Below are 24,512 nucleotides of genomic sequence, written 5' to 3'. Positions count from 1 at the left end.
TCAAACTTACTATGTAATACATGCAGGCCGGTGAACCTTGGGAAACCAAAGACGGTAGATTCACCGTAAGTTAAGCCTTATTGTTTTGCACTGAACATTTCAAACTTACCATGCAATGCATGCAGGTCGCCGAACCTACCGCGTAAAGTAGTAAGCCCTTGAGCCTTTTTGTACGCAGGGACTCCCCAATGGTTAGTAATGTTCCACATAAAATCTCATCGTGTTGACTTGCAGCGCATTGTACACAGGGCAACTGCTATGTAAAATTGAGTTTGTATGCAGAACAAGTTTATGAGAGATATCAAGGTCAGATATGTGTACCTGTAGCGGGCCGTCTCGTGATGAGTAGAAAATATGTAACTGTGCATGCTAAGACTGAAGCTGAAGCTTGAGACTCAGTACTCAGCATGTGAGGTTCGAAAGTCTTTGTGGTTCACATTGGCGTTTCGTTCGAGCGGGGAGCAATCAACTTGTTTGGGACAGGTCGAAGTCAAGAGAGAGCAAGTAAGCCTTGTTTCGCACAGATCGTTTCAAACTTACTATGCAATACATGCAGCCCGGAGAACCATGTTGTAAGGAGGCTGCCTAGTAAGATAGTAAGCCCTCAAGCCTTTATGTACGCAGGGACTCCCAAACAGTCAGAAACACTTGTTCCACACAAAATCCCATCGTGTTGACTCGCGGCGCATTGTACACAGGGAAACTGCTATGTGAAATAGGGCTTGTATGCAGAACAAGTGTACGAGAAATGTCAAGTTTAGATATCAGGCGTATCATCGATTGGGTGTCTCAGTCTGTGCAAATTCACACAAGGGATGCGAAGAACGCAATGACAATGAAGGAGATGAGCAGAACTTCCGACTCGGTGCCACAAAAAACGAGATTGCAACTGTAGTGGGCCGTCTCGTGATGAGTACAAAGTCAAGGCAGGCACAGGATGAATACGCACGGGAAGAGCAGAAGTTCAAGCACTGAAAATCTAAAATAATCAATGGAAACTTGCACGAGAGAAAATGTGTAACGAGTCTACACACCACATGCAGTTGGAATGCTATGTTCGTGCTTTGATCAAAATGGTCTATATGGTCCGAAACAATGAATAAACTTGCTGGTAGATTCAGTGTTACGTGCATTGAGATTTATTGGCTCAACGCTCAAACCAGTGAATTTCATGGTTTCTACTTCCCACAGTGTTATCAGGTCTCTCCGCAAGCCTGGAGTTCTGCTACCCTACCTTCACGTGAGTTTGCCGATGACTGAGTTGGCAAAACTGGGCAGTTTTGCCAACACTAGCTAGATGGATACAATGAGCCAGCAGCTATGTATTTGTGCTTGTATATGTGATACGTGGATTTTGTTACCCAGGTTGGACAAAGTGCTCGTCGCGGGAGTCGAGTCCTCCCTTGCCACGAGACCCCCTACTCACCATCAACTCGGACCACGTATGCATTGACAAGTAGCTCCCTTGGCAGACCACCGCACGGTTCCGTCTCGAATGTGCCAGCATGTCCAAGACGCGGCTTGACACCCTCTTCTGTGGAGTATAAAACAGATAGCATCGACAATCAAGTTGCCATCAACCTCCCAAAACAAAATCTAAGCGAAATCAACTCATCATCATGTTTATCCGCCTCTCTACCGTTTATGTTATGCTTCTCGGCCTGACGGCCCTTGTCAGCGCAGCACCCGTAAGCCTTGTTTTGTTTGGTACCGAATGTGCCGCACTCACCATGTGATGTATGTAGGACAAGGTCAAGAGAGAGGAGGTAAGCCTTGTTTCGCGCAGAACGTTTCAAACTTACTATGTAATACATACAGGCCGGAGAACCTTGGGAAACCAGAAGAGGTAGAGTAGACGTAAGTTAAGCCTTGTTGTTTTGCACTGAACATTTCAAACTTACCATGTAATGCATGCAGGTCGCGGTTGCTACCGCGTAAAATAGTAAGCCCTTGAGCCTTTTTGTACGCAGGGACTCCCCAATGGTTAGTAACACTTGTTCCACATAAAATATCATCGTGTTGACTTGCAGCGCATTGTATACAGGGCAACTGCTATGTAAAATCGAGTTTGTATGCAGAACAAGTTTATGAGAAATATCAAGTTCAGATATGTGTAACTGTAGCGGGCCGTCTCGTGATGAGTAGAAAATATGTAACTGTGCATGCTAAGACTGAAGCTGAAGCTTGAGACTCAGTACTCAGTACTCAGTATATGAGGTTCAAAAGTCTGTGGTTCACACTGGCGTTTCGTTCGAGCGGAGAGCAATCAACTTGTTTGGGAAAACTGCGACTAAGTGAGTGTATAGATAAGGCTAAAGGAAAGTGATTCTGTTGAGGTTTCCAGGCGAATGCGCCTCCCGGCCACGAAGGGGGCTTTGCCCTAGGAGTAAAAGGTGAGCTGCGAGGGCGGGCGGGTTGCCTCGCTGCGACCGGTTAGTAATTGTCCTTTCATGGCCCCATACGGTTTGGGTCGATGTTCTGGGCGCGCGAGGCGCTGAGTAGTGCAGATGCGCGATGGAAGAGGGAGAGGAGGGTGGGGAAAAAGAAAAGCTGTGTCGACGAAGTGCACGGAGTGAACGGTTCGTCGAGGTAGAGAAGCAAGAGGTGTGAACGTCACGCTTGTTGTTCGCACAAAGATTTAGTTCTATTTCCTCCGCTCGTGCCTCGCTACGTAATAGAGTATCAAACAATGCGAAACACTCTCGGAGATTGCTGCAAGGCCCATATCTGCGGTACATCTTGATGCACTTCCGTACGCTTTTCCAGGGATACGTCGAGGTCGAGTAGAAAGCTGTGACAGAGTCCAATAATCCAGAATTGGTAGACAAAGATCACTCGTTACTATATTCTTACCTGTAAAGGTTGCTTAATTTCAAAAGTTCGACTTCACTTGGGATCAATTCCGAGGTCCCCAGGCCAGACATTATGGACCCTCCAACCCCATCCGCGCCAGCATCGTCTCCACGTATCACACGTGGTGTCATGATGAGCAGCAGGCAGGCAGATTTGTCGTTAAACTCCGCTTGAATCGCCCAGACCTGCCTGGTGTCCGCGCATAGACCAGACAGGCTATTCACCAGTATTTGAGCAATTGTGCTTATGCATGCAAGTACTTGTCCCTGTTGGACTTCCGAGCTTCACTCAAGCTCAAGTTTGATGGATGCGCAGACTGAGACACACTGTTCGATGATACGCCTGATATCTAAACACTCATAAACTTGTTCTGCATACAAGCCCAATTTTACACAGCAGTTGCCCTGTGCACAATGCGCTGCCAGTCAACGATGAGATTTTATGTGAAACAAATGTTACTAACCATTGGGGAGTCCCTGCATACAAAAAGGCTTAAGGGCTTACTATTCGCGCGGTATTCTCCATGTTACAACAGGTTCTGCGACCTGCATGCATTACATAGTAAGTTTGAGACGTTCGGTGCGAAACAAGGCTCACCTCTTCCTCTCTCTTGACCTTGTCCTGCATACATTACACGGTGAGTGCGGCACATTCGGTACCAAACAAAACAAGGCTTACGGGTGCTGCGCTGACAAGGGCCGTCAGGCCGAGAAGCATAACAAAAACGGTAGAGAGGCGGATAAACATGATGATGAGTTGATTTCGGAGGTTATTGGCGACTTGATTGTTGATACTGTCTTTTTATACTCCACAGAACACGTCAAGCCGTGTCTTAGACATGCTGGCGCAATCGAGACGAAATCGTGCGGCGGTCTACCATGGAGCTAGTTGCCAATGCATACGTGGCCCGAGGCGATTGGATCCAGTAAATTGGCGCAAGATTTGTGATGTGACTGCGGCAGTCCATACTGAGTGAGTACTACTCACTCAGTATGCAGTGTGCACTGAGTAGAGAGGCCTATCGTGGCAAACGACGACTCCTGGAGTCCTGCCACGACCCACTTTCTGGCCAACCTTGGTAACATGACTGGCCGACAAGTTACAACCGTTGTTCCCTCACGCGTCCTAGTGATAAACAACAGAGAACACGGTATATTCACAGCTATCTTCATATCGATAGTCAGAATTTGAAAAATTCAGCTGACCGCTTTTATTTGTTATTGAAATTTTTTTGAGTCGTAGGCGCCCTGTTATCCTTCCGGAATCTGAAGTATTTCAATGCATCCAAGTCAGCTTAGTGACACTAGAACTGGATGATTCGCGAGCGGAGTTTACTAACAAAGCTGCCTGCCTGCTGTTCATCACACCACGTGTGATACGTGGAGACGATGCTGGCGTGGAGGACCTCAGAATTTCGCCCAGTTTAGGTACGAGTCTCGTTTAGGACAGGTTTGGCGACGCTTAGCGGTGCTCGGATCCCAAGTGAAGTCGAGCTTTTGGAATTGAGCAACCCTGTAATACAAGGTAATACCGGGATGTCGGTTACTGCAGCGAAGGACCCTACGAAGTACTGCCACGAAGCGCTATTCGAGCTCATCGGCAGGGAGTGCAGGACGAGGTTGGCTGGGCGAGAAGTACAGCGCTAATGGAGCGTCACACTCTTGTACGTGAGGTCCGTCCGTTTCTTCAATACTTGTTTCCCGCACGTATTTTGCCTCGACCTCACGTACGAAATCAGCGTGCCGCCATAAATACAAACAAATAAACCTGCGTGGGCAGCAATGAGGGCGTCTCAGCTGAAATGGCCGGTCTGGGACAAACTCCGACAAAGTCTGGGACTGTGGGACGTCGGCACCTCCAAGCGGAGTATGAATGTCTCACTGTTTCTCACACTTGCTCACTGTCTGCAACAGCGCCAAGGACCGACTTCCGTCACTGTTTCTCACGCTTCCTTAATGTCATTATGTCTGTAATACCACCACAAAGGACTTACTTCCATGGACGTTGCGAGTCTTTTTTTTGCTTCCATACAGCAACATAGTGAGCTCATTGCTATGTCATACATTGTTGGGATGTACTAACATCGGCACCTTCAAGCGGAATATGAATGTTTCAAGAAGGAGCGGGCAGGGAGAGGGGCGGGTAAGGAGATGGGTGAGTAAGGAGAGTGGCGGGCAGAGTTGAGGCGGAGCATGAACATGCAGCATTAATATTCCAGTGAGATATTGGGCGGCGGACGCGTTGGCGGGATTGATGGACATGGTCGCGACTCGTTTGAAACATTGAACGCCAATACTTTCTCCCAGACTCTGTCCCAGACTGGCCAAATCCCTGACATTCTGGCAGCGAACAAAACTTTCAACGGCGCATACTCTTTTTCACACCTCCGAAGGCACTCGATGCTTGTGCCAATGATCTTATCTTTGTGAGTTATATTAATTGTTTTGATGCTGATTTTTCAGCCAAGCGTGTTACCGCAGGGCTCATCAACGAGTAATGACATCTTAGTAAGGTACTTACGATAGGACCTTCCGACACCCTCGACTATTCGAGATAGGTTTTAGGACCCGCCTTAAAATTTCCCGTGAACCCGAGCCAATCCGGCGGACAAGCATGGACTCTGCCCAACCATCATACGTTTTGGTTTGTGACCAAATTGCCGCTCTCAGAAAGTTTGAAGCTGATTTCTATGACCACAGTTTTAAAGTGTCGTAAATACGTCGTCGTTGGAGTGCTCTAAGGTCTTGAGGCAGCACGGTTGCATCATAGTTATCGTTGTCACTGCGGCTCGATCCCCGTTCTCCTAAGCAGTTAACCCGCACTCACACTGGATTTGACCCTCACAAACCGTGCACCGAGTCTATTGGCTCTGCTTAAAATCATCAATATTGCCCTACCCTTGGAATCCAGATTTTCATTTCCGCACTTGTTCGCGCCGTCGTGCCGTAATTCGTGGATGGGGAAATTTTGCTCGAGAATATTATGATGATATCCTCTTTCTGTCATGCAACTCAGCTTCGGTTGCCGTCCCATCTTCTGATGACCAGTGCAGCAGATACCTTCTGCAATACCGCTCTTTCTACCCTGTGACGGTTCGTTTTGCCGTCATACCACCGGTGTTTATATAAGTCCGTCTAGCGATTCATTGAAATGTGAGTATCCCTTGCCCCAAGTATTTGAGGCACCGTCACGGGTTAATGGCTATATGATAAGGCCCGGACCTACTGCGCAATCTTGTAGCTCTATGCTGGACCCCTGAGTGTATGCCGTGGTGCTTCCTTCCTCAAGTACTCTGCTTTGAGCCCGTGTCCTTCCCACTACTAATTACTGTCCTAACCTCCTTGGCCGCCTTGGATTTTAATTTTAATTTTGAAACTCGCACGCTGTCGGCTGAATCGCTCGTGCATTGCCGCTTGCATAGCATGCTATATATCAAAGTTCGCCGTTTCTGCGCCTCCGTTGATGTTAGAACCAGCGGCAATGACGTATCGGGGCTACCTATTGTAGCTGCCAGGTTCTTGCGGTCATTGGCGCGGCCGTCGGACGGCGACTGCAGAACAACTTGAAAGTACTGAGGGCTTCTAGTGGCATATAAATTGACAAACGTGATAAGTCTCAGATCCCCAAACAAAATCGCTTCGTTCACAGTAAGTGATCAGACTTGAGAAACTTGAACTTGGTGTTCATCTCACATCTAGCTCTTCCTTGACGTGCCATTATCAACACATCTGCGTAGATCACACCCAAACTTTGAGGGTGAGTGGTTTGTCGGGACTGATAGTCATCGATCAACACTGACAATGACGCACTAGATACCATGAAAATTCAGTTCGCTTACCTCGCCATTCTCGCCGCTGCTGCTGGGGTGAAGCCAGCTATCGCCCATGGTCCATGCGTAAAGGGTATATGCTACCAAATTCCGTCAACCGCTAACTGCGGGGTCGACTCCGCAGCCTACTGGTCACCTGAGGAAAAATGCTACCTTTGCTGCGGCATCCTCTAGCTGGGGCAGCCATCGAGATGATGCATTTCATCTACCTATCAAAGCTAGTCTACCTTAGGCAGACCAATAGAAGAAAGACGCTCCTCATTAAAGCACTCGAACCCTTGATCCATGCGCATGCACGCTTCAGATACTATCCACCCAACTTTGTGTGTCAGAATGATAATATACCGCAAAGGTCTTCCTTGGCGTGGGATACATGATCATACATGGCACATAATGAACTTGCGCAAAACTCACTTGGTGTCCCGCAGTATTAAGAACTGGCAAATTTGGGTTGCGAAGGTTGGGAGCATCTCCCCTGCTCCATTACCTGATTCGGAAGGCAAACCTGAGGAGGTGGGAATTTGCCGCCCTCTGCACCCGAATCAAAATGATCGAACTGGCTTGGTCGTACATTGAACATTTATTATACTGGTGTATGACGATCGATGAATAAAAGGTGGGGTTTCTGGAGTGTCGTCGGACTCGCACATGCGTATCCATCCTGTGCCTACTCATCACGAGACGGCCCGCTGCAGTTGCAATCTCGTTTCTTGTAGTACTAGCACCGAGTTGGAAGTTCCACTCATCTCCTTCACTGTCACTGCGATCTCCACATCCCTTGTGTAAATTTGCTTTGGATCTCACTATACATGACATGGCATACGAGAATGATGTCGAGCGACTTTACAGGAGTGTCCTCCGGGCCATTCACATGATGCTACGTGAAAATCGGCCTGTCCTCAAATTGGAGGGGGCTCATTGAGAGGCACGCACACCACCATCACAGGGCATCATTGCAGTCGCAACAGTCACCATCATGTTGGCATTGATCCTCAGCTGGGCTACAGGTTGGTCGCCTTGCTGTGACAGACAATATAGATGCTGTCAACGCAACAATGGTGAGGAAGAAGAAGCACATTGTTTGTTTGAGGTGGTATGGTCGAGGTGCTCGAATGATTTCTTTGAGTGGGTGGATGTTGGTGACGATAGCAAAATGACTTGCTTTTATATTATCACGAACAGGTTTTGCAAAATGGTTATGCTTGGCGGATGATACTGCAGCAGAACCTATCCCTTCCGGTCATCTCGCGGGTCCTGGCTCGGTCGTGATGTACCAGTGACGCCGCACGCGACTCTGACAAGGCAAGAAATGCCACATCAAAGTTTTATTTCATGATAGTTCGTGCAAAAGCTTCCGAAATAAAATGAGCAACACGTTCGGCACGCACAAAGCGGCGCTTGAAATCAGCTGAGTAAGGCCCAGGGGTTTCGACTGTGCTCATCGGCGCAGGCGTCGTTGAAACATGTTCACGCCACCACATATGGCAGATATTTCCCCGCACGCCATAACGTCTCTCGAAGCACTTGCCATCATCTTACTGACTGATGCAGAGACACCGGATGACCAACTATTTGCAGCAACAATTGCACTGCAAGCACTCGACGCGAAACAACGAGGCGCTAAGTATGGACCACGCGGGCCATATGACCAACAGAAAGCAGAACGATTCTTCGATCACCTGCTTCACATCTCTTCAGCGAAGATTTTCAAGACTTGGTTCCAGTGAGTAAATGTTAGCCTCTCGCTGCCTCATCACTCAATCCCGATTCCCTTTCATGGTGCTCTGGAAGCGCCATGACTGAGGTGTGTGTTTTCTTGTTGTGTTTTGGTGAAGGGGGCCGAGATGAGGTTGTGCTGATTGTAAAATTCGGAGAGTTGAGGTGGGAAGGGTGCAAGTCCAAGAGGTAAGTCTTCGTGAGCCATATGTTGCTGATTCATGCTGTTGACAGCAAACTGATGTGTCTCGTGGTCATTCTCGATCGAGAACAGGTCTCTGAATGTGGCATGGCATTGATATTTGGCATGTCCGTTTACATTTGCGTGCAAGACACGCCAATCATCCTGTTCCAGTCTCTGAGGCTGGGAAATAAACGGTGGCCACTCCGGCATCATGGGAAGGTCCCATATCAGCCCCGTCGACTGATCGTACATGGGCAGCAGATTTTCTGGAGTGTTGTGGAGAGAGAGAGCTGCCGAAATGCCGACTGGGTGAGATCAACGCAATCAGTGCTCGACATCGCAAACGCTGATGCCAACATGGACCAGCAAGAAAGTGCACATGGTCATATCAAACTCCGTACTCGATACAGTATGCCGAGTGCGAAATAAAATGGCAAATAAAATGGGTACTCAATAACGTGCCTATTTTATTGGTTGACTGTCATCATAGTTATGAAATAAAATCGTTATTTAGGGCTGATGATTTATCTGTTGCGATACCGGACGTTGATGGTTTGTGCTAATATGATTTTATATCTGAAGGTCAGGCTATATCGACTCGAAGCCAGATAAGTTGATAATTTATATCACAGGTCTTGACTGTCTTGTGAACTCCAACTAGACGGTTAAACGAGACTCGCACAGAAGAAAGTATGAGCAACTGCATGTCTTCACTCTTGTCGAGTGGATGAATAAAAGCGGCGAAAAAAATGAACTTTTGACCCAATCAAAGTTTCTGCGCGTCTTTTAGCTAACACGCATTTGATTTATCGCTTGCCAGTCTGCCGGGGCCGTGGTGTCATATTTACGCCAAGACCAAACAGTGCGCAGATACCTCATACATGTACTCCTTTCACTCACCTCTATTCATTTCTCAATCAGCAGCGTTCTACATGTTGCTCGATCAACAACAACGCCAATATGAATGCGGAAACACTCACTGGTGTGTCGCTACGGCCTATTCTCAGGGTGGAGGAGGCTCATCTCATGCCGCACACGCCACCATTGCAGGCACCAGTTTTGTCGCAACAGTCCCTAACCGTTACGCAAATATTTCCAGGTGGGCTACATTTTGGTCGCCTTGCTGTGACAGACAATATAGACGCTGTCAACGCAACAATAAAGGTGAGAAAAAAGAAGCGCATTGTTTGTTTGAGGTGGTATGGTTGAGGTGCTCGGATGATTTCGTTGAGGTGGGTGGATGCTGGTGACGGTAGCAAAATGACTTACTTTTATATTATCATGTAAAGGTTTTGCAAAATGCATATGCTTGGCGTATGATATTAGAACCTATCCCTTCCGGTTATTCGTGGATCCTGCATCGGTTGTGATGTCCGTGATGCACCGTTGACGTGGCTATGTCGGACGAGGCAAAAAATGCCACGCCAACTTTTCACAGTTTGAATTCGATACAATAAATACCGATGTCCCTAAAGTAAGATGATGTATGTCAGGCTGGATGATGCCCCCTCGCATTGTTATTTCAACCAATTCTGAAATTCACCCACTCACCCGCCGTCGACAAGTGAAGTTGAAGTGCTCGAGGAGAATGCTTTTGATTGTGATCATGTCGAACTTGAAGGAATAATACCAAGGGCTATTTCTAGATGGGGTCGAGGTTGTTAATTACAATGGATTGGGACCTTGAAGTACTCTTCCACTTTCACATCACTGTCAGCCGTACATGGATACGGCACCACCTCCATGAGAGCAGAACGTTATTGGAAATACAACGGTTACATTGCTTGGCCTGACGGTGACTCGGTAATCAGTACTCAGCCGTTGTCGTTTTTACCTTTGGGGCTAATACGGGTTTCGTCTAGGATCGCACCAATTGACGCACTTGAAACAATACCAGACTACTTAATGATGCTTACTGCGCCCGGGATTTCTCCCCATCGACTAGATCTCAAAATAAGTTGCATATGCACCATACAACGCAACCTCAGTCGAAAAGGGATTGGTGAGAAATGCACTACTCTGTTCAACTATCTCGAAACTCACCGTACGTATTCCATGTATCACGTTTTCTATGCATCCGTGTCGTTCGAGTTCGATAGTGAATTGCAAATGATTTCCTTTGAGAGCAGCTTAAGCTTCAATGGCTGCCGAAATCTCACGCTCTTTCACACAGTCCTGGATCTCAGAACTGATCCTTTTGCGTATGGTCAACTATATACCGCGTTGTCACGCGTGAACAATCGACAAGATACATTCTGTTTATTGGCGTCGACGAAGACAAAGACAGTGCCAATATCACGATGGAATTTCACTCGGAATCATGAGCAACGGCCACAGGTGACGGCCTGTTCACACAAGTTCCATCCCACCGTCCACACAAGGCTATTAGTCAGCGGCAAGCTCGAGCTTGATCTTTGCAATGGCTTCTGCAGGGTTAAGACCCTTCGGGCAGGTACGTGCGCCTAAAGGGAGCTATGAATATTTGTAATACGCACGAAGTGACTGACGCAACGTACAATTGAAAATTGTGTGACAGCGGTACATGCTCATCTCGTTCTGGAGTTGCTCCTTTCTCTGGGCACCATATGAATCCTGACACCAAATACGCGAATAAGATCTCACGACATATCTCACGAAAAAAGATCACGTACACGAGAGTCGGCGATCCAGCGGTATGCTTGCATTAGCGTAGCAGGGCCCAAGTATTCATCCTGGTTCCACCAATACGATGGACAACTTGTCGTGCAGCATGCACATAGAATACACTCATACATTCCATCGAGCTTCTTGCGGTCTTCCTGCGATTGCAAGAACTCGCCCTGCTCGGGCAAGTTATCGTTCTGGAGGTAGGGTTTAATGGACTTGTACTGCTTGTAGAATAGCGTCAGGTCGGGAACCAGGTCTTTCACGATATACACTGTAAACGCGAACATATAATGAGGATCACAGGTGGGAATCACGGCGAAGAACTTACTGTGAGGAAGCGGATAGATCTTGGAATTCTTGCTCGGGTTTCTGTCTATACGACAGAGACAGGCGAGGGTATTTTGACCGTCGATATTCATCGCGCAAGAACCACAGATACCCTCTCTGCATGACCGACGGAAGGTGAGCGTGGGGTCGATTTCGTTCTTAATTTTGATGAGCGCATCAAGAATCTATTACAAAAGAAAGCCAAGGGCGAGTTTAAGCATTACACTGAGGAGCATGCGGGAGTGAACGTACCATGGGCCCAGTTTGATTAAGATCAATGGTAAAAGACTGGAGAGTGGGTTTGCTGGCAGGTTCATCTGGGTTCTATAACACAAACATCATCAATTCCCCATATTTTGATGCATTGTATAGTACTCACCCAGCGATAAATTTTGAATTCCTTGTTTAGTACGGGCTTCTCAATAGGAGTAGCCTGGCATCTTCCCGCAGACGAGGCGAACGAGCGCATGCAGAAGCGCGGCGCGCTGGCGCGGGCGGTCTTAGCGAGGACCTGCATGTCGATGGTAGAGGAAGGATGTGTCGCGTGAATTCGGAGTGGACGGCTCGCATTGCCGGTGCGTATTTCAAGGTCCGACTGGTAAAGCCGCAGCCAATCAAGGATTTCCTATTTTGTCACACCGTCATCTCAATACGAATCGTAGCAACTTCAAGGGTCCCCTTGGCATATTCTTCGATATATAATCGGGAGATCCCGAGCCACCATGGGCCCATCTTCCTGGCCACGAGTTGCCCTTCTACTCTTCCTCACACCTCAGAAGGAACAAATTTGTCACACCGTCATCTCAACACGAATCGTAGCACGCACCAAGTCCCCGACTGCCTTGGCATATTCTGCACAAAATTCGATATATAATCTATATTTGATTACTCGTACGTTGTCCAAAACTGGAGGCACTCGTATATACCTTGCTAAAATATTGCTCGAAGCCACAACTTCAGCATCCTATGTAGTACATAAATTATAACCTTCAGTGGCATGAAATTTTGTCCAAAAGCAACGGTACTGATTGGCTTTGAACTAGGTACTATCATGGTTACCACAACTTCGGACAACCACTGGCTCGGACATTTTGCAATATCTCACTCAACTTTACTTCAAATCATATTCTGCACATATCATTGTACATTTGTACGAGTGGTTGTCCGAAGTTGTGGTAGCCGGCGATAGTATTGCACCTTCAACCACCTCCTTTGTGGCTCGTTCATACTCGTTCGGTCGCACATACTCATTTGCGCATATCTGCGTTTGGCCATACTATCTGTTGTCACAGAATTCATCTGCATTCATATGCACTTCTTTGTGGCTCATTCATGCTTGTTCATGTGTGTCGGCGCTTGTTCACATGCGTTGGTGTCTGCGTTCCGAGTCGTTGTCATGCATGTTTTCATTTGCCATCCGCACATATCCTTACCCATTCACACTTCCTTTTGTACCGATTTGAAGCGCTACTATACCGTCTATGGTGTTTCCGTTATACCGCCGCTATAGCCACTCACTTAGATATAAAAGCATGTCCTTACTTTCAGTATCTACGGTGAACAACTCATCTCTCTTGGTCCATCAATCCCTGTCGAACTCATTTAGCAGCATCACAGATTCAAGACCGAGTCCCCTTCTCGTTCCTAGTCCGAACCTCAGGCTCTTCATTCGTAAGAGCACTTATGGCTGATCCTAAAGTATGGCTAATCACAGGTGAATATTCTCATTTCCTATGGTGCGTATCAAATACAGAGATAGCAGTAGCTCACGCCAATCATCTAGGCACATCATCAGGCTTTGGTCGCCGTTTAGTATCAATTGTTCTGGAACGCGGTGATCGTGTGGTCGCGGCGGCCCGATCTCTGCAGAAAATCCAAGATTTTCCCCAATCTCCAAACCTACACCTCCTAGAACTCGATGTGACTTCCGGAACGACTGTCATCAAGGAACGCGTAGATGAGGCGGCTAAGGTGTGGGGCAGGATTGACGTGTTGGTGAACAATGCGGGTGTTGTGCTGCTGGGAATCCTTGAGGAATGCGGGTAGGACACAGACGTATTCTTTTCCCGTGCCTACTAATTTATGGGATCGGTTTCAGGGTGGACATCCTGACAAGACAATTCCGCCCCAATGTCTGTGGTGTGCTGGACGTCACGAATGCAGCATTACCATATATGCGTGAAAGTAAGTTTCCACGGGTTTGCATGCAACACACGCTTTGAGCTCTACAGGGAAGAGTGGTACAGTAGTTATTATCGGAAGTCGCAGCGCCTGGAAGCCCGAGATCAAGGTGAGTAGCATCATCTATGGTTGAGAGTGGTTGAACAACGTCTATTTCAGGGACTTGGTGAGTTGCATCTTTTAAGCTGTTCTGTGGGTGACCAATGCCACGACTGGCAGGCGCTTATGCTTCATCAAAGGCAGCCGTGCGGGGTAAGTCGCGTTAAATCAATACACGTTACATTATCTGAAGAATTTTGCAGCAATGAGCGAAACACTTGCCGTAGAACTCGCACCATTCAACATACGCGTTCTGATCGTCGAGCCTGGGGCCTTCCGCACAGAACACATATACAGGAACAAACTTGACACGTGGACGAATCCCATACCTGATCATGATGAAACACGAGCGGAGATGCTGGTGAGGTATAAGGCTATCCCTGGCAGGCAACCAGGAGACCCCATAAAGGCGATGAAACTCGTCGCAGACGTCGTAAGAGGAGAAGGCGTTGCAGCTGGGAGGGAGTGGCCGTTGTATCTCGTCTTGGGAGAAGATGCAGAGCAAGATGTCAGGAATAAATGCATGATGATGTTGAAGCATCTTGATGAATGGCAGGACGCAATCCGGGACGTGAATCTATGAACCGATCTACAACATTACATGACTATGTAGTTATTAGACTTTGGAATATAGAATAGAGGTATGAATATTATTTGGACTGAACTTCTAAAATGTTTATACTAACACTCGCTATACTGGCCAGCTATGTGTTTATTATCTTATGTTTATTTCGTGTATTTCTTTTCGTTACTTGACGTTTCCCCAACATTTCTTCGTACCATAATTTGACCCCAACTTCCGGTCGGCTGCCTTGGTAAAATTCGATATATAGTCTATATCTGATTACTCGTAAGTTGTCCAAAACTTGAAGCACTCGTATACCTAGCCATAATATTGCTCGAAGCCACAACTTCAGCATCTCAGTAAGAACAGCAGTTCGCTTCTTCTCAAGTTACATGATTGGATGGGTGCGATAGGTGTGTCGTTCTACTCACAATTTGACAAATTATCGTATTGGCCCCGGTCACAGCTTCGAATAACCATCCTACATCGTAATTTTCCAAATCTCTTGAGGCTGACCTTTGCTCCATTTCTTTCATGTTTGCATTTAGTTCAGTGCGCTGTCGAAACACGTATCAGTACCCTTCCCTCGTTTTCACAACTGACGTCGTGTCCTCCACTCCACTCACAAACGAAACCATCCTCAACGTGCATGAGGCCTTCGGGGGGCCGCCCCCTCATGCAACTGATGGGAGGAGGCGGCCTCCTCCCATCAGTTGTATAACCTTCATTTTCAGCATTATCGTCCTTCATCCCGAAAATTGTGGATTTAGACGTCGGCGATAATTCAACATCCGACACCATCGTCACGGGCACCATCAGGTACTGTTTTTGTTCTTAGTGTTACTTCTTCGTGTAGGGTGTTTCGACTGATCGATTCAGACCCTTCTAGCTTCATTTTCCAACAAAGACCTGGCCCGAGAAGGCTCTGAACATTGCGCATAAACCATGCTGTTCGTACCTCGTGCCAGCTAACTTTACAGCTTCGGTATTGATGGATACCATAGTACACCGTGTACAACAGAATTGACATATCATGTGCTTGGACCGAAAAAAGTCCTGGGTATGCGCAGAGGGCGGTTGGGGATTATGTAGATGAAGCACGATACTCCAAGTTAATGATACTGCCATTAATGAGCCTTTCAGGCTTTCGAGATGCCTTGACAGAGTTTGGCTTCGGAGAGTGAAAGTTACTGTGCCGAGGCATGCCGCGTGACAGGACAGTTTTAGCCTATTGGGTTTGCTCGGGCCCCCAACGTTCCGAGTCAACACCACACCACATCATCCTAAAAAATCAGTGAAAATCAGATCTATGGAGGAAATATGAATATATGATGGAGAAACTTGTGAAAGAACAAGTGATGTAGTCGATCGAGGAACTATCAAATATTTGCTGAAAATGTTGCATATTACAGGGAATGATAGTATTATTTATGACTCTCAATCTTGCTAGTCTTGTACGTTACTAGTACGTTTCTTTTACACACGCAATCGCTTCTCGTTACACGCCTTGATCATACACATTCCCCTCCGTCTCAACCGCCGCATCAATTCCTCTCCCATCGAAGAATCTCCCATATTCTTTTGATTCAAGACTGAGGTGAGCTCTCTTGTTCTACGTACACTTTCTGACTATAACCACCGCACCTAGTCCTTTTCCCGTTCTTAGGTATGATCATGATAGCTAATCTAGTCTTTTGATCCAAGACTGAGTCCTTTTCTCGTTTCTAGTCCGAACCTCTTTATTCGTAAGAGCACTTATGTCTGACTCTAAAGTATGGCTAATCACAGGTGAGTATTCTTATTTCTTATGGTGCGTATCAAATACAGAGATAGCAGTAGCTTACGCCAATCATCTAGGTACATCATCAGGCTTTGGTCGCCGTTTAGTATCAATCGTTCTAGAACGCGGTGATCGTGTAGTCGCGACGGCCCGATCTTTGCAGAAAATCCAAGATTTTCCCCAATCTCCAAACCTACACCTCCTAAAGCTCGATGTGACTTCCGGAACGACTGTCGTCAAGGAACGCGTAGATGAGGCGGCTAAGGTATGGGGCAGGATTGACGTGTTGGTGAATAATGCAGGTATTGGGCTGCTGGGAATCCTTGAGGAATGCGGGTAGGACACAGATATATTCTTTTCCCGTGCCTAATGTATGTGATCGGTTTCAGGGTGGACATCCTGACAAGACAATTCCGCCCTAATTTCTTGGGTGTGATGGACGTCACGAATGCAGCATTACCATATATGCGTGAAAGTAAGTTTCCACGGGTTTGCATGCAACACACGCTTTGAGCTCTGCAGGGAAGAGTGGTACAGTAGTTATTATCGGAAGTCGCAGCGCCTGGAGGCCTGAGATCACGGTGAGTAGCATCATATATGGTTTAGAGTGGTTGAACAACGTCTATTTCAGGGACTTGGTGGGTTGTGTCTTTCAAGCTCTTCCGTGGGTGACCATTAATGCCACGACTGGCAGGCGCTTATGCCTCGTCAAAGGCAGCTGTACAGGGTAAGTCGCGTTAAATCAATGCACGTTACATCATCACTGAACAATCTTGTAGTGATGGGCGAAACACTTGCCGTAGAACTCGCGCCGTTCAACATACGCGTCCTGGTCGTCGAGCCTGGGGCCTTCCGCACAGAAAACATATACAGCAATAAATTTGACACGTGGACGAATCCTATACCTGATTATGATGAAACGCGAGCGGAGACACAGGTGAGGTATGAGGCTATCCCTGGCAGGCAACAGGGAGACCCCATGAAGGCGATGAAACTCGTCGCAGACGTCGTAAGAGGAGAAGGCGTTGCAGCTGGGAGGGAGTGGCCATTGTATCTTGTCTTGGGAGAAGATGCGGAGAAAGATGTCAGAAATAAATGCATGATGATGTTGAAGCATCTTGATGAATGGCAGGACGTAATCCGGGACGTGAATCTATGAACCAATGTACTACATCACACAACTAGTATGTATAGGGTGAGCATTATGAATACAGAGTGTAATCGGACGAGCTTGTTTACCGCACTTGATTCTTTTTGCTTTGGATCTCGATGTCTCCAGCTTCGCGCCTGGAAATTCAATGAATACATTTTTGCCACCTCTTTATCCGGAAAACCTCACCTATTGGAAAGAAGTACTGTATTACAAGGAAGTTCAGAGTAGGCCGCCCGTCACCTTCACTTTTGCTGTTGCTGCACGTGGGTGACAAGATATATGAATATCTCAATAGTTGATTGATTGGTTGATTGGTTATATATTGAGAGATGTAGGTCTGAACTTTGAAGTGCTGAATGGTGAAGAGTATTAGTAGGATGAAAGTTGTTGCGATGAGGTTTAGGCAGAATGATCAAATGTGAAAAGGTTTAGGACAGTGTAATTTGCTTATATAACATCCGCCTGCTCACGTGCGGCAGCAACCAGCAAAGCGGCCTACTCTGAACTCCCGTAATAATTGTTATTTATCATCTCCTTCATGAATTCCTTCAAGAACTACGAGACCATTAAAGTTACGCTCAAGTACGGCGGAGCTAAGGGCGTACTGATATCTGGGATGATGAATAAAACGGAGGCCCTCCACGTCCTTCTAGCAGATCTCAATGTTCTTAGAGCACATCGTCCGAAAGGCGAAAACATCCATCAGGAAGGTGCTGCGTTCTTATTGTCATGGCCTCATCCCACTCATGCCTCAGTCCCTGTGGTTGAGGTATGTCTCAAGTATCGTCTTGTACCGTGAACTACGGTTGATCCGCTCTTAGGGCAGTTTGTACCCAAGATGGGTGACCATTTCCAAGGGGAATCCAGAGCTGAACGCGGTCAAAGAGGAGCTCTCTATGTAAGCACCTTTACAGAAGCACATGTACACAAATAAAATTCAGGCGCGATCTCATCTGTAAAGCGAATCGGTGACTGTTGAAATGTGAGAGTGTCCTCATACAAACGAAATATATTGAAGATCCATCATAGACTACCGTCCATTGATTTTACGGGAACACGCGGAACAAATTTGTCACCATTGGGACCAAAACATACAATAGAGCTGCCGTGGACAGAAGGAATGAGTCCACCGTTATCATCTACGTCAGAACGTTCTGATTCGCAATTCACCGCGGAAGTAGTTCAGAGGAAGAGATCTCGATTCGATGTGGGTACTGTGATACATCTGCCGTTCCTATACACTAAACGTTTCCAAGTTCATCAACGAGCAAGGTGTTTCATCACCACCTTTTGGGTCAGATGGTAATAATGAGCCCTCGAATCCTTTGTTGAAGAGAATTCGAACCGAGCAGCACCTCCCCATTCAGAACAGTACAGCGGAGGGGAATCATACTCTAAACGGCTTTTCAACTGAGGAATACCAACCCACTCAAGTGGGCGACAAAACTCATCGGTCCAGATACCCGACATCACGGGCGCCTCTCACAATCACCCCTCAACAGCCATTACGCATCCCTCCATATCACATCAGACCCCCTCCAGGATCACCTGGCATAAGCAACAGCCCCATCCCTAGTGGGCCCCGCCCACCAAGAGATAGGGAGACTATTAATAGGCTATCGCTCGAGCTTTCGAAGGTCCGCGGTCAGCTAACCACCTTAAAACATTCTGAGAAAGGGATATCGGAAGAACTTATGCGTCTTGGTGTTCCCCAGTCGAAGAGTGAAGAAACAGCACCCTCACCCCATGGTCTCGTACACCAGCAGTTCGGTATGCACGTCGCTGACTCATTTGATTTCTTGTAGATATGGAGGCGCGACTAATACTGCTTGAAATCGAGTTGCAGCAGGAAAGGACACAACGTCTCCGTGCTGAGCGTATGCTCAGTGAAGTAGAGAGGGAATGCAGGGTTCCCTTTGTGGTGCCAGCGTTATTTCAGGCGTTTTGCAGAATATCGGAGCTCGGGCACCATGAATACTTAAAGGCAAGTGTACTGTACGATCAAGATACCTGTCTAACCCGTTGACAAAGTGACGAGTGCTTTCTTGCATATGTGCATTTCTAGGGTGATTGCGCGAGCTCAGGTCCTGTGATCCTCAACCAGCCATCGAAATCCTTCTATGACATCTTCAAATCAGCATTTCTAGTGGGTGGTAAAGTGCACACAGGCGCTCCCCTATTAGGTGTTATCGGTTAGATTTTATGTATGTCTACAGCTGAGGGCGGCCGAAGGTTCGTTTCAACTATGGTTTGAGAGCACAAGGACTCCCAACATGAAGTGTCCTCAGCCATAAATATGTTCGGAAGGCATTGATGCTCTCTTGTAGCAAAGCGTATCAACGTCCTTCGAAACGTTTGAGCTGATAGGCCCCGTGAGTGCAACATCAAACAAGGGGGACCCAAAAGTGCGTAAATAATTTCTGATTCGAGTATTGTGCTCATCAGACTACCATGATCATGTTGCCTAGCAGGAATGCGAGAGAAATCAGTCGTCGTGATCAAAGTGAACAATTTCAGATTCTTTTGGCGGGCAGCAACCAGCTGCATCTGCGGCTGGCTGACAGAGAGATGATGTTGTACAAAAGAAGGACGGTCGGCAGGAGAGCGCGTGTTGGTGCAGAGTGACAGTGATCGTGATTCGGGTATGTGATGCCACGAGGAAAAGATTACATCGCCCGGGGGGCTCGCGAACGTGGCGCAGTTTAAACCAGGTCTCGAAAAGTTGATCCCTCAGGTCTTAATCCCTGGGCTCCGTTACTTCGTCCCAGGCTGCCAGCTCTGAAAGTTGTTGATTTCATGAGATCCCAAGGTTACCCATGCTGTGTGATCATATGATGAAATACAAAGAGTCGTCATATTTTCCCATATTGAGATGTGCACGTGATCTGTGGGATTGTCGCGAAGTGCACCCACAGAAACCTGACAGAAACCTTACCACCGTAATTCAAGAATATCACGGACTGCGTTAAGATCTTCCGAGATAGTATAAGATGGAAGTAAAAGGTATGGGCAGATGCATTTGAGCAATTTTATTCCCAATTTATAGGGCGACTTCGCAGGTTCTCCCGCTCCTGTGCTGGGCTTGTCATCCACACCGACACCCCCTTCAATGGCTCCTACTACATTCGAGATCCCAACAGAGATGGCTCCGGGTCCTTCCTCATCCACCTCTCCAACTATACTTCAGAAGTGCACTCGCTGTGCCTATATGGGCCCCGTCGACTCATACCCACCCCGACGTACCGGTACAGGTCACCTCAAAGTATGCATCGGCTGTATGGACAAACAAGTAGCACGGAAGTCCGCTGCCACTGTTGATTCATCTGGATGTGGGCAGATTGCCACCGCGGCGATGAGCTTGGATGACTTCTTGAAACTCGTCACATTGAACAAAGGTCGACCATTCGACTTTGACACTATGGTGAATCTACCGCCGGGGATGTTTGCAGCTGGGGAACATTTGTATAATCGGACGAACAAGATTAGAGATTTTCTGGCAGAAGCATCCGAATATCACTGGAAGTGCGTTGTCTACGTCATGCATGCACTGGAGCAGTTCTTACAAGACGTCTTTCATACAGTCAAAAGAAAACAAAGCGCGGTGGAAAGTCGACGGTCGTCACATACTTTTGTGCCCAGCTTGAAGGAGAGCAATCGAAGTCGCGAAACCAAGATGCCGATCGCGCCAAGTCACGTTCTCGCATCACTCGTTATCATTGTGGTGGCTGGCTACGTATAACAACGATGGACGATAACGAGCTTCTTCTTCGCATTCGTATGACACATGCTGAAGCGCACCCAAGTTTCCCTGCGTCGTTCCGCAAGTCGCAGTCGGGAGAATTCAAGATGGAGACCACACCAAAGCCAGTTCCGAAACAACCTTTGTTCACAACGGCGCCGATGACAGTACCAGTTGGAATTACTGAGATGCCTCAAATAATGCCAAGGGATGACGTGGGCCCAGAAGAAGATGGCGTGGGACCTATATTAGAGCAGCCACAGGGGAACGGAGGACCATCTCCAGGCATCGTACGTCAAGATAGCGTTTGGCGTACATTCTCTAATGATTCACTTCTGCTATAGCCTGAGGTTTATTTCTCGCCAGACCAGCTTGCTGGACTGAGACGAAAATTTGACGCTATGATGAGCATAGCATCCGGCCCCTGTCATCCTGAGCTAGCTCACGCTCTAGGGTCTGTGTTCGATCACTTGGATCGTACGGTGGGCGACATAGAGGTTGGGAGATTTTCGAAGAGGCAGAGGATTTCATAAGCTCACTTCGCTTGGCTAATCACCAGACGATCCCGCTGGAGACCTGCTTTGGGCCAATGGTCCATATGGGTCTCCGAGTCTGTCCCTTGAGACAGAGCTGAGGGTTCTTGCCGACCCGTGATGCAGCGAATGGTACGACATCACCTAATGTCAGATTAATTTGAACAACCATGGACTGCAAAATTGGGGGCAATATGAATATAGGAGGCGTTTTATTTGCCATACGTCATGCGCGGCTGCAATCCTGATATCTCGTTGTGGGTGCAGAGATCACACCAGACAAAGAACGTCGGCAGCTGCTGACATGACCAATAATACATCAAACACCACGATTGTATGTCATGCGTTTTCTACAGCATATACGCAACCGAATATTTGCATGGTCGAAGAGTAGATGGCTCACACTCATTTCATCAATCAAAGTAGTCATTATGCGTATAGGGAGGGTGCTCGCGAGCCGCATGAAAGGGGGTGAATTGCTGACGTATAGCCTGGCGTGGTCCGTAAAATCTAGTTCTTAGTACCTAGCCAGGTCATAGAGAAGGAAGACTGCAGTCGTTCATGAGTTCCTAATACATGAGGAGGAAATGAAGCGTGGAACCAGGTTTATGATGATGCACCTTTTAGCTTCCTCAAGACCCGAAAAGAGCAATAAACATATTCATTTACATCATGTATACAATGTTTACATAGTTTATAGATTCACGTCCCTGATTACGTCTTGCCATTCATCAAGGTGCTTCAACACCTTCATACATTTATTTCTGACATCTTTCTCTGCATCCTCCCCCAAGACAAGATACAACGGCCACTCCCTCCCGACCGCAACACCTTCTCCTCTCACGACGTCTACGACTATTTTCATCGCCTTCGCAGGGTCTCCTGGCTGCTTCCCAGGGACAGTCTCATACCTCAGCAGTGCTTTAGCTCGTGTTTCATCATAATCAGGAATAGGATGTGTCGTGTCAAACTTATTGCTGTATATGTTTTCGGTGCGGAAGGCGCCAGGCGCGACGATAAGGACGCGTATGTTGAATGATGCGAGTTCCACGGCAAGTGTTTCGCCCATTACTGCACGATTTTTCAGTCCGTGGACGATGTAACGTGTGTGGGTCAACGCGACTTACCATGCACAGCTGCCTTTGATGAGGCATAAGAGCCTGCCAGCCGTAGTGTTGGTCACCCAGGGAAAAGTTTAGAAGGCATTACTCACCAATTCCCTGAAATAGACGTTGTTCAGCCACTATCGACGATAGACAACGCCACTCACCCTGATTTCGGGCCTCCAGGCGCTACGGCTCCCGATGATAACTACTGTGCCACTCTTCCCTGCAGAACTCAAAGTGTGTGTTACATGCACATATCCAGAAACTTACTTTCGCGCATGTATGGCAATGTTGCATTCGTGACATCCAGCACACCGAAGACATTAGGGCGGAATTGTCTTTGCAGCCTATCCACCCTGAAACCGATAACATGCATTAGGCACGGGAAAAAAACACGTCTGTGTCCTACCCGCATTCCTCAAGGATTCCTGGTAATCCAATACCCGCATTGTTCACCAACACATCAATCCTGCCCCATACTTTAGCCGCCTCATCTACGCGTTCCTTGATGGCAGTCGTTCCAGCAGTCACATCGAGCTCTAGGAGGTGTAAGTTTGGAGATTGGGGAAAATCTTGAATTTTTTGGAGAGATCGGGCCGTCGCGACTACGCGATCACCGCGTTCTAGAACGATTGATACTAAACGGCGACCAAAGCCTGATGATGTACCTATAATGATCGACGTAAGCTACTGCTTGGTGCGCACCATAGGAAATGAGGATATTCACCTGTGATCAGCCATACTTTAGAGTCAGACATAAGTACAGAGTTGCGGTGCGCAGCGAATAGACGTTCGGTGGTAAGACCTTATTCTCCTACGGCCTTGGTTCTCAATATGTAGCTTTTGAATTAACTTGGCCCATGTGGTTTGATTAATAAATATCGATAACGGATCATGCAAGCTTTGGGATTATACTGCTCCTGTCAAACGGTATTGCTTACTGTCACCTGTGAGAAATTCAGGTTGCGCAAGTTCAACCGCTGGAAACCCGCTGTCACAGATACGTCTAGTAACAACTATCTCCTAATGATCAAAATGCGGCGAATCCCATACTGTTGTTTAGTCTCTAGTTGGTGATGAGTACTAGTAACGAGTGGAGGAGGATGGCGATGGCGATGGCGGAGGCCCGAGGGCATGTAGAAGGGTTGTTTCATATCCAATCAGCTAGAAAACATTAACACTTCAAACAGACCTTATCGGCCATCCGTACCCGTACCTAGGCCTATTCTCGTACACTAGTACCATTCCCCAGGAGTCCAGAACAGCTCGTAGAGCACCGTTGATTGCAAAATTATGTGGAGACTTTTACGTCTCGCAAGTGACCGAAGTAGGACCCCGTAAGCACGTGAGCATCAGGCTGCCGCGGCGAGAGATCAGTACTACTTACTAGTCTTTAGATGGACTTACTTTTAATAATGGCCTCACCTTTTGAATCCCCCGACCCAAAAATACCTCAGTAGGAGACCGTCTCTGTTGTAAATGTCGATGCATGCCTCCGAGCTCAAATACCTTGACTTCCCCACAACTAGCACGATAAATCACTCTATAAAGTCACTAAGAAGAAACAGTACACTTAGACTAGTACTAGGCTGTAAATGAAGCAAACCTTGTTCCACGGATCTTTCGCAGCTTCGTCACCGAACATCGGCATTCCTGGGTTCGAAGCCATCTCGGCAATATGGTTCATGAAGTTGGCACATCGTTCTTCATCTCCGAGTCGTTCCAGAGCGCGAGCGGAGATACCCTTCTGGCTGTAAAGTAGCCTGCCAGTACGCAGGGTGCGAAGAAGTATATGTACAAA

General features: G+C 47.4%; 10 protein-coding genes across 10 annotated transcripts; 6 read left to right on the top strand and 4 right to left on the bottom strand.

The window, feature by feature from the left end:
- Positions 1-2,682: 2,682 nt before the first annotated feature.
- Positions 2,683-3,600, bottom strand: F5147DRAFT_657029 (uncharacterized protein; the record flags this gene model as incomplete). The annotated part of the gene is made up of 5 exons (XM_041434195.1): positions 2,683-2,791; positions 2,854-3,069; positions 3,358-3,398; positions 3,451-3,474; positions 3,532-3,600. The coding sequence occupies 5 exons, from the start codon at positions 3,598-3,600 to the stop codon at positions 2,683-2,685; spliced, it is 459 nt and encodes a 152-aa protein (XP_041287769.1).
- An 836-nt stretch (positions 3,601-4,436) lies between these two features.
- On the bottom strand, positions 4,437-5,886 carry F5147DRAFT_657028 (uncharacterized protein; the record flags this gene model as incomplete). Its single annotated transcript, XM_041434194.1, has 6 exons — positions 4,437-4,574; positions 4,755-4,804; positions 4,847-4,905; positions 4,936-5,184; positions 5,374-5,540; positions 5,680-5,886. The coding sequence occupies 6 exons, from the start codon at positions 5,884-5,886 to the stop codon at positions 4,437-4,439; spliced, it is 870 nt and encodes a 289-aa protein (XP_041287768.1).
- A 2,210-nt stretch (positions 5,887-8,096) lies between these two features.
- Positions 8,097-9,285, top strand: F5147DRAFT_404996 (uncharacterized protein). The gene is made up of 6 exons (XM_041429632.1): positions 8,097-8,405; positions 8,474-8,486; positions 8,564-8,587; positions 8,673-8,891; positions 8,953-9,164; positions 9,215-9,285. Exons 1-5 carry the CDS (start codon positions 8,146-8,148, stop codon positions 9,037-9,039), a joined length of 603 nt encoding a protein of 200 aa, XP_041287767.1. The 5' UTR covers positions 8,097-8,145; the 3' UTR covers positions 9,040-9,164; positions 9,215-9,285.
- A 1,422-nt stretch (positions 9,286-10,707) lies between these two features.
- Positions 10,708-12,091, bottom strand: F5147DRAFT_719007 (iron-sulphar subunit protein of succinate dehydrogenase). Its single transcript, XM_041438737.1, has 6 exons — positions 11,935-12,091; positions 11,808-11,879; positions 11,557-11,740; positions 11,234-11,499; positions 11,099-11,174; positions 10,708-11,044 (listed from the first exon to the last, which is right to left on the bottom strand). Exons 1-6 carry the CDS (start codon positions 12,070-12,072, stop codon positions 10,968-10,970), a joined length of 813 nt encoding a protein of 270 aa, XP_041287766.1. The 5' UTR covers positions 12,073-12,091; the 3' UTR covers positions 10,708-10,967.
- Positions 12,092-12,200: 109 nt separating this feature from the next.
- On the top strand, positions 12,201-12,714 carry F5147DRAFT_404898 (uncharacterized protein). Its single transcript, XM_041429631.1, has one exon. The coding sequence runs from the start codon at positions 12,278-12,280 to the stop codon at positions 12,539-12,541; it is 264 nt and encodes an 87-aa protein (XP_041287765.1). The 5' UTR covers positions 12,201-12,277; the 3' UTR covers positions 12,542-12,714.
- A 524-nt stretch (positions 12,715-13,238) lies between these two features.
- On the top strand, positions 13,239-14,418 carry F5147DRAFT_747773 (uncharacterized protein; the record flags this gene model as incomplete). Its single annotated transcript, XM_041439981.1, has 6 exons — positions 13,239-13,269; positions 13,339-13,597; positions 13,654-13,739; positions 13,787-13,849; positions 13,956-13,988; positions 14,039-14,418. 6 exons carry the CDS (start codon positions 13,239-13,241, stop codon positions 14,416-14,418), a joined length of 852 nt encoding a protein of 283 aa, XP_041287764.1.
- Positions 14,419-16,157: 1,739 nt separating this feature from the next.
- F5147DRAFT_657023 (uncharacterized protein) lies at positions 16,158-17,339 on the top strand (the record flags this gene model as incomplete). The annotated part of the gene is made up of 7 exons (XM_041434193.1): positions 16,158-16,188; positions 16,258-16,516; positions 16,570-16,655; positions 16,703-16,761; positions 16,812-16,818; positions 16,875-16,907; positions 16,960-17,339. 7 exons carry the CDS (start codon positions 16,158-16,160, stop codon positions 17,337-17,339), a joined length of 855 nt encoding a protein of 284 aa, XP_041287763.1.
- Positions 17,340-17,809: 470 nt separating this feature from the next.
- On the top strand, positions 17,810-19,561 carry F5147DRAFT_718981 (uncharacterized protein). Its single transcript, XM_041438736.1, has 7 exons — positions 17,810-18,102; positions 18,155-18,231; positions 18,295-18,315; positions 18,363-18,540; positions 18,590-19,082; positions 19,139-19,317; positions 19,399-19,561. Exons 1-7 carry the CDS (start codon positions 17,872-17,874, stop codon positions 19,528-19,530), a joined length of 1,311 nt encoding a protein of 436 aa, XP_041287762.1. The 5' UTR covers positions 17,810-17,871; the 3' UTR covers positions 19,531-19,561.
- A 691-nt stretch (positions 19,562-20,252) lies between these two features.
- On the top strand, positions 20,253-21,826 carry F5147DRAFT_404727 (uncharacterized protein). The gene is made up of 5 exons (XM_041429630.1): positions 20,253-20,336; positions 20,393-20,855; positions 20,915-21,362; positions 21,417-21,569; positions 21,620-21,826. The coding sequence occupies exons 1-5, from the start codon at positions 20,324-20,326 to the stop codon at positions 21,704-21,706; spliced, it is 1,164 nt and encodes a 387-aa protein (XP_041287761.1). The 5' UTR covers positions 20,253-20,323; the 3' UTR covers positions 21,707-21,826.
- A 422-nt stretch (positions 21,827-22,248) lies between these two features.
- F5147DRAFT_642195 (uncharacterized protein) lies at positions 22,249-23,565 on the bottom strand. Its single transcript, XM_041433076.1, has 7 exons — positions 23,439-23,565; positions 23,121-23,379; positions 22,982-23,067; positions 22,876-22,934; positions 22,819-22,825; positions 22,733-22,765; positions 22,249-22,676 (listed from the first exon to the last, which is right to left on the bottom strand). The coding sequence occupies exons 1-7, from the start codon at positions 23,467-23,469 to the stop codon at positions 22,300-22,302; spliced, it is 852 nt and encodes a 283-aa protein (XP_041287760.1). The 5' UTR covers positions 23,470-23,565; the 3' UTR covers positions 22,249-22,299.
- Positions 23,566-24,512: the final 947 nt, after the last annotated feature.

This window comes from Suillus discolor, assembly GCF_016758755.1.
Source record: "Suillus discolor strain FC423 chromosome Unknown F5147scaffold_76, whole genome shotgun sequence".
NCBI lineage: Eukaryota > Fungi > Basidiomycota > Agaricomycetes > Boletales > Suillaceae > Suillus > Suillus discolor.
Note: the sequence above shows the minus strand (reverse complement) of the source record. Positions and strands in the feature narration are given on the sequence as shown.

Excerpts from the sequence above, each read along its gene's own strand:
- F5147DRAFT_404996 (XM_041429632.1), top strand. The coding sequence starts at position 8,146 with ATGTTCACGCCACCACATATGGCAGATATTTCCCCGCACGCCATAACG. Across the intron at positions 8,588-8,672 it reads GAAGGGTGCAAGTCCAAGAG|GTCTCTGAATGTGGCATGGC; the intron begins GTAAGTCTTCGT and ends GATCGAGAACAG. Across the intron at positions 8,892-8,952 it reads GCTGCCGAAATGCCGACTGG|AAAGTGCACATGGTCATATC; the intron begins GTGAGATCAACG and ends TGGACCAGCAAG.
- F5147DRAFT_719007 (XM_041438737.1), bottom strand. The coding sequence starts at position 12,072 with ATGCAGGTCCTCGCTAAGACCGCCCGCGCCAGCGCGCCGCGCTTCTGC. Across the intron at positions 11,500-11,556 it reads GATCTATCCGCTTCCTCACA|TGTATATCGTGAAAGACCTG; the intron begins GTAAGTTCTTCG and ends TCGCGTTTACAG. Across the intron at positions 11,045-11,098 it reads CTGTCACACAATTTTCAATT|GCGCACGTACCTGCCCGAAG; the intron begins GTACGTTGCGTC and ends AGCTCCCTTTAG.
- F5147DRAFT_404898 (XM_041429631.1), top strand. The coding sequence starts at position 12,278 with ATGGGCCCATCTTCCTGGCCACGAGTTGCCCTTCTACTCTTCCTCACA.
- F5147DRAFT_718981 (XM_041438736.1), top strand. The coding sequence starts at position 17,872 with ATGAATTCCTTCAAGAACTACGAGACCATTAAAGTTACGCTCAAGTAC. Across the intron at positions 18,103-18,154 it reads CCTCAGTCCCTGTGGTTGAG|GGCAGTTTGTACCCAAGATG; the intron begins GTATGTCTCAAG and ends ATCCGCTCTTAG. Across the intron at positions 18,232-18,294 it reads GTCAAAGAGGAGCTCTCTAT|CGAATCGGTGACTGTTGAAA; the intron begins GTAAGCACCTTT and ends TCATCTGTAAAG.
- F5147DRAFT_404727 (XM_041429630.1), top strand. Across the intron at positions 20,856-20,914 it reads GCATCCGAATATCACTGGAA|TCAAAAGAAAACAAAGCGCG; the intron begins GTGCGTTGTCTA and ends TCTTTCATACAG. Across the intron at positions 21,570-21,619 it reads GTACGGTGGGCGACATAGAG|GCTAATCACCAGACGATCCC; the intron begins GTTGGGAGATTT and ends TCACTTCGCTTG.
- F5147DRAFT_642195 (XM_041433076.1), bottom strand. The coding sequence starts at position 23,469 with ATGTCTGACTCTAAAGTATGGCTGATCACAG. Across the intron at positions 23,068-23,120 it reads GGAATCCTTGAGGAATGCGG|GGTGGATAGGCTGCAAAGAC; the intron begins GTAGGACACAGA and ends TATCGGTTTCAG. Across the intron at positions 22,935-22,981 it reads ATTGCCATACATGCGCGAAA|GGAAGAGTGGCACAGTAGTT; the intron begins GTAAGTTTCTGG and ends TGAGTTCTGCAG.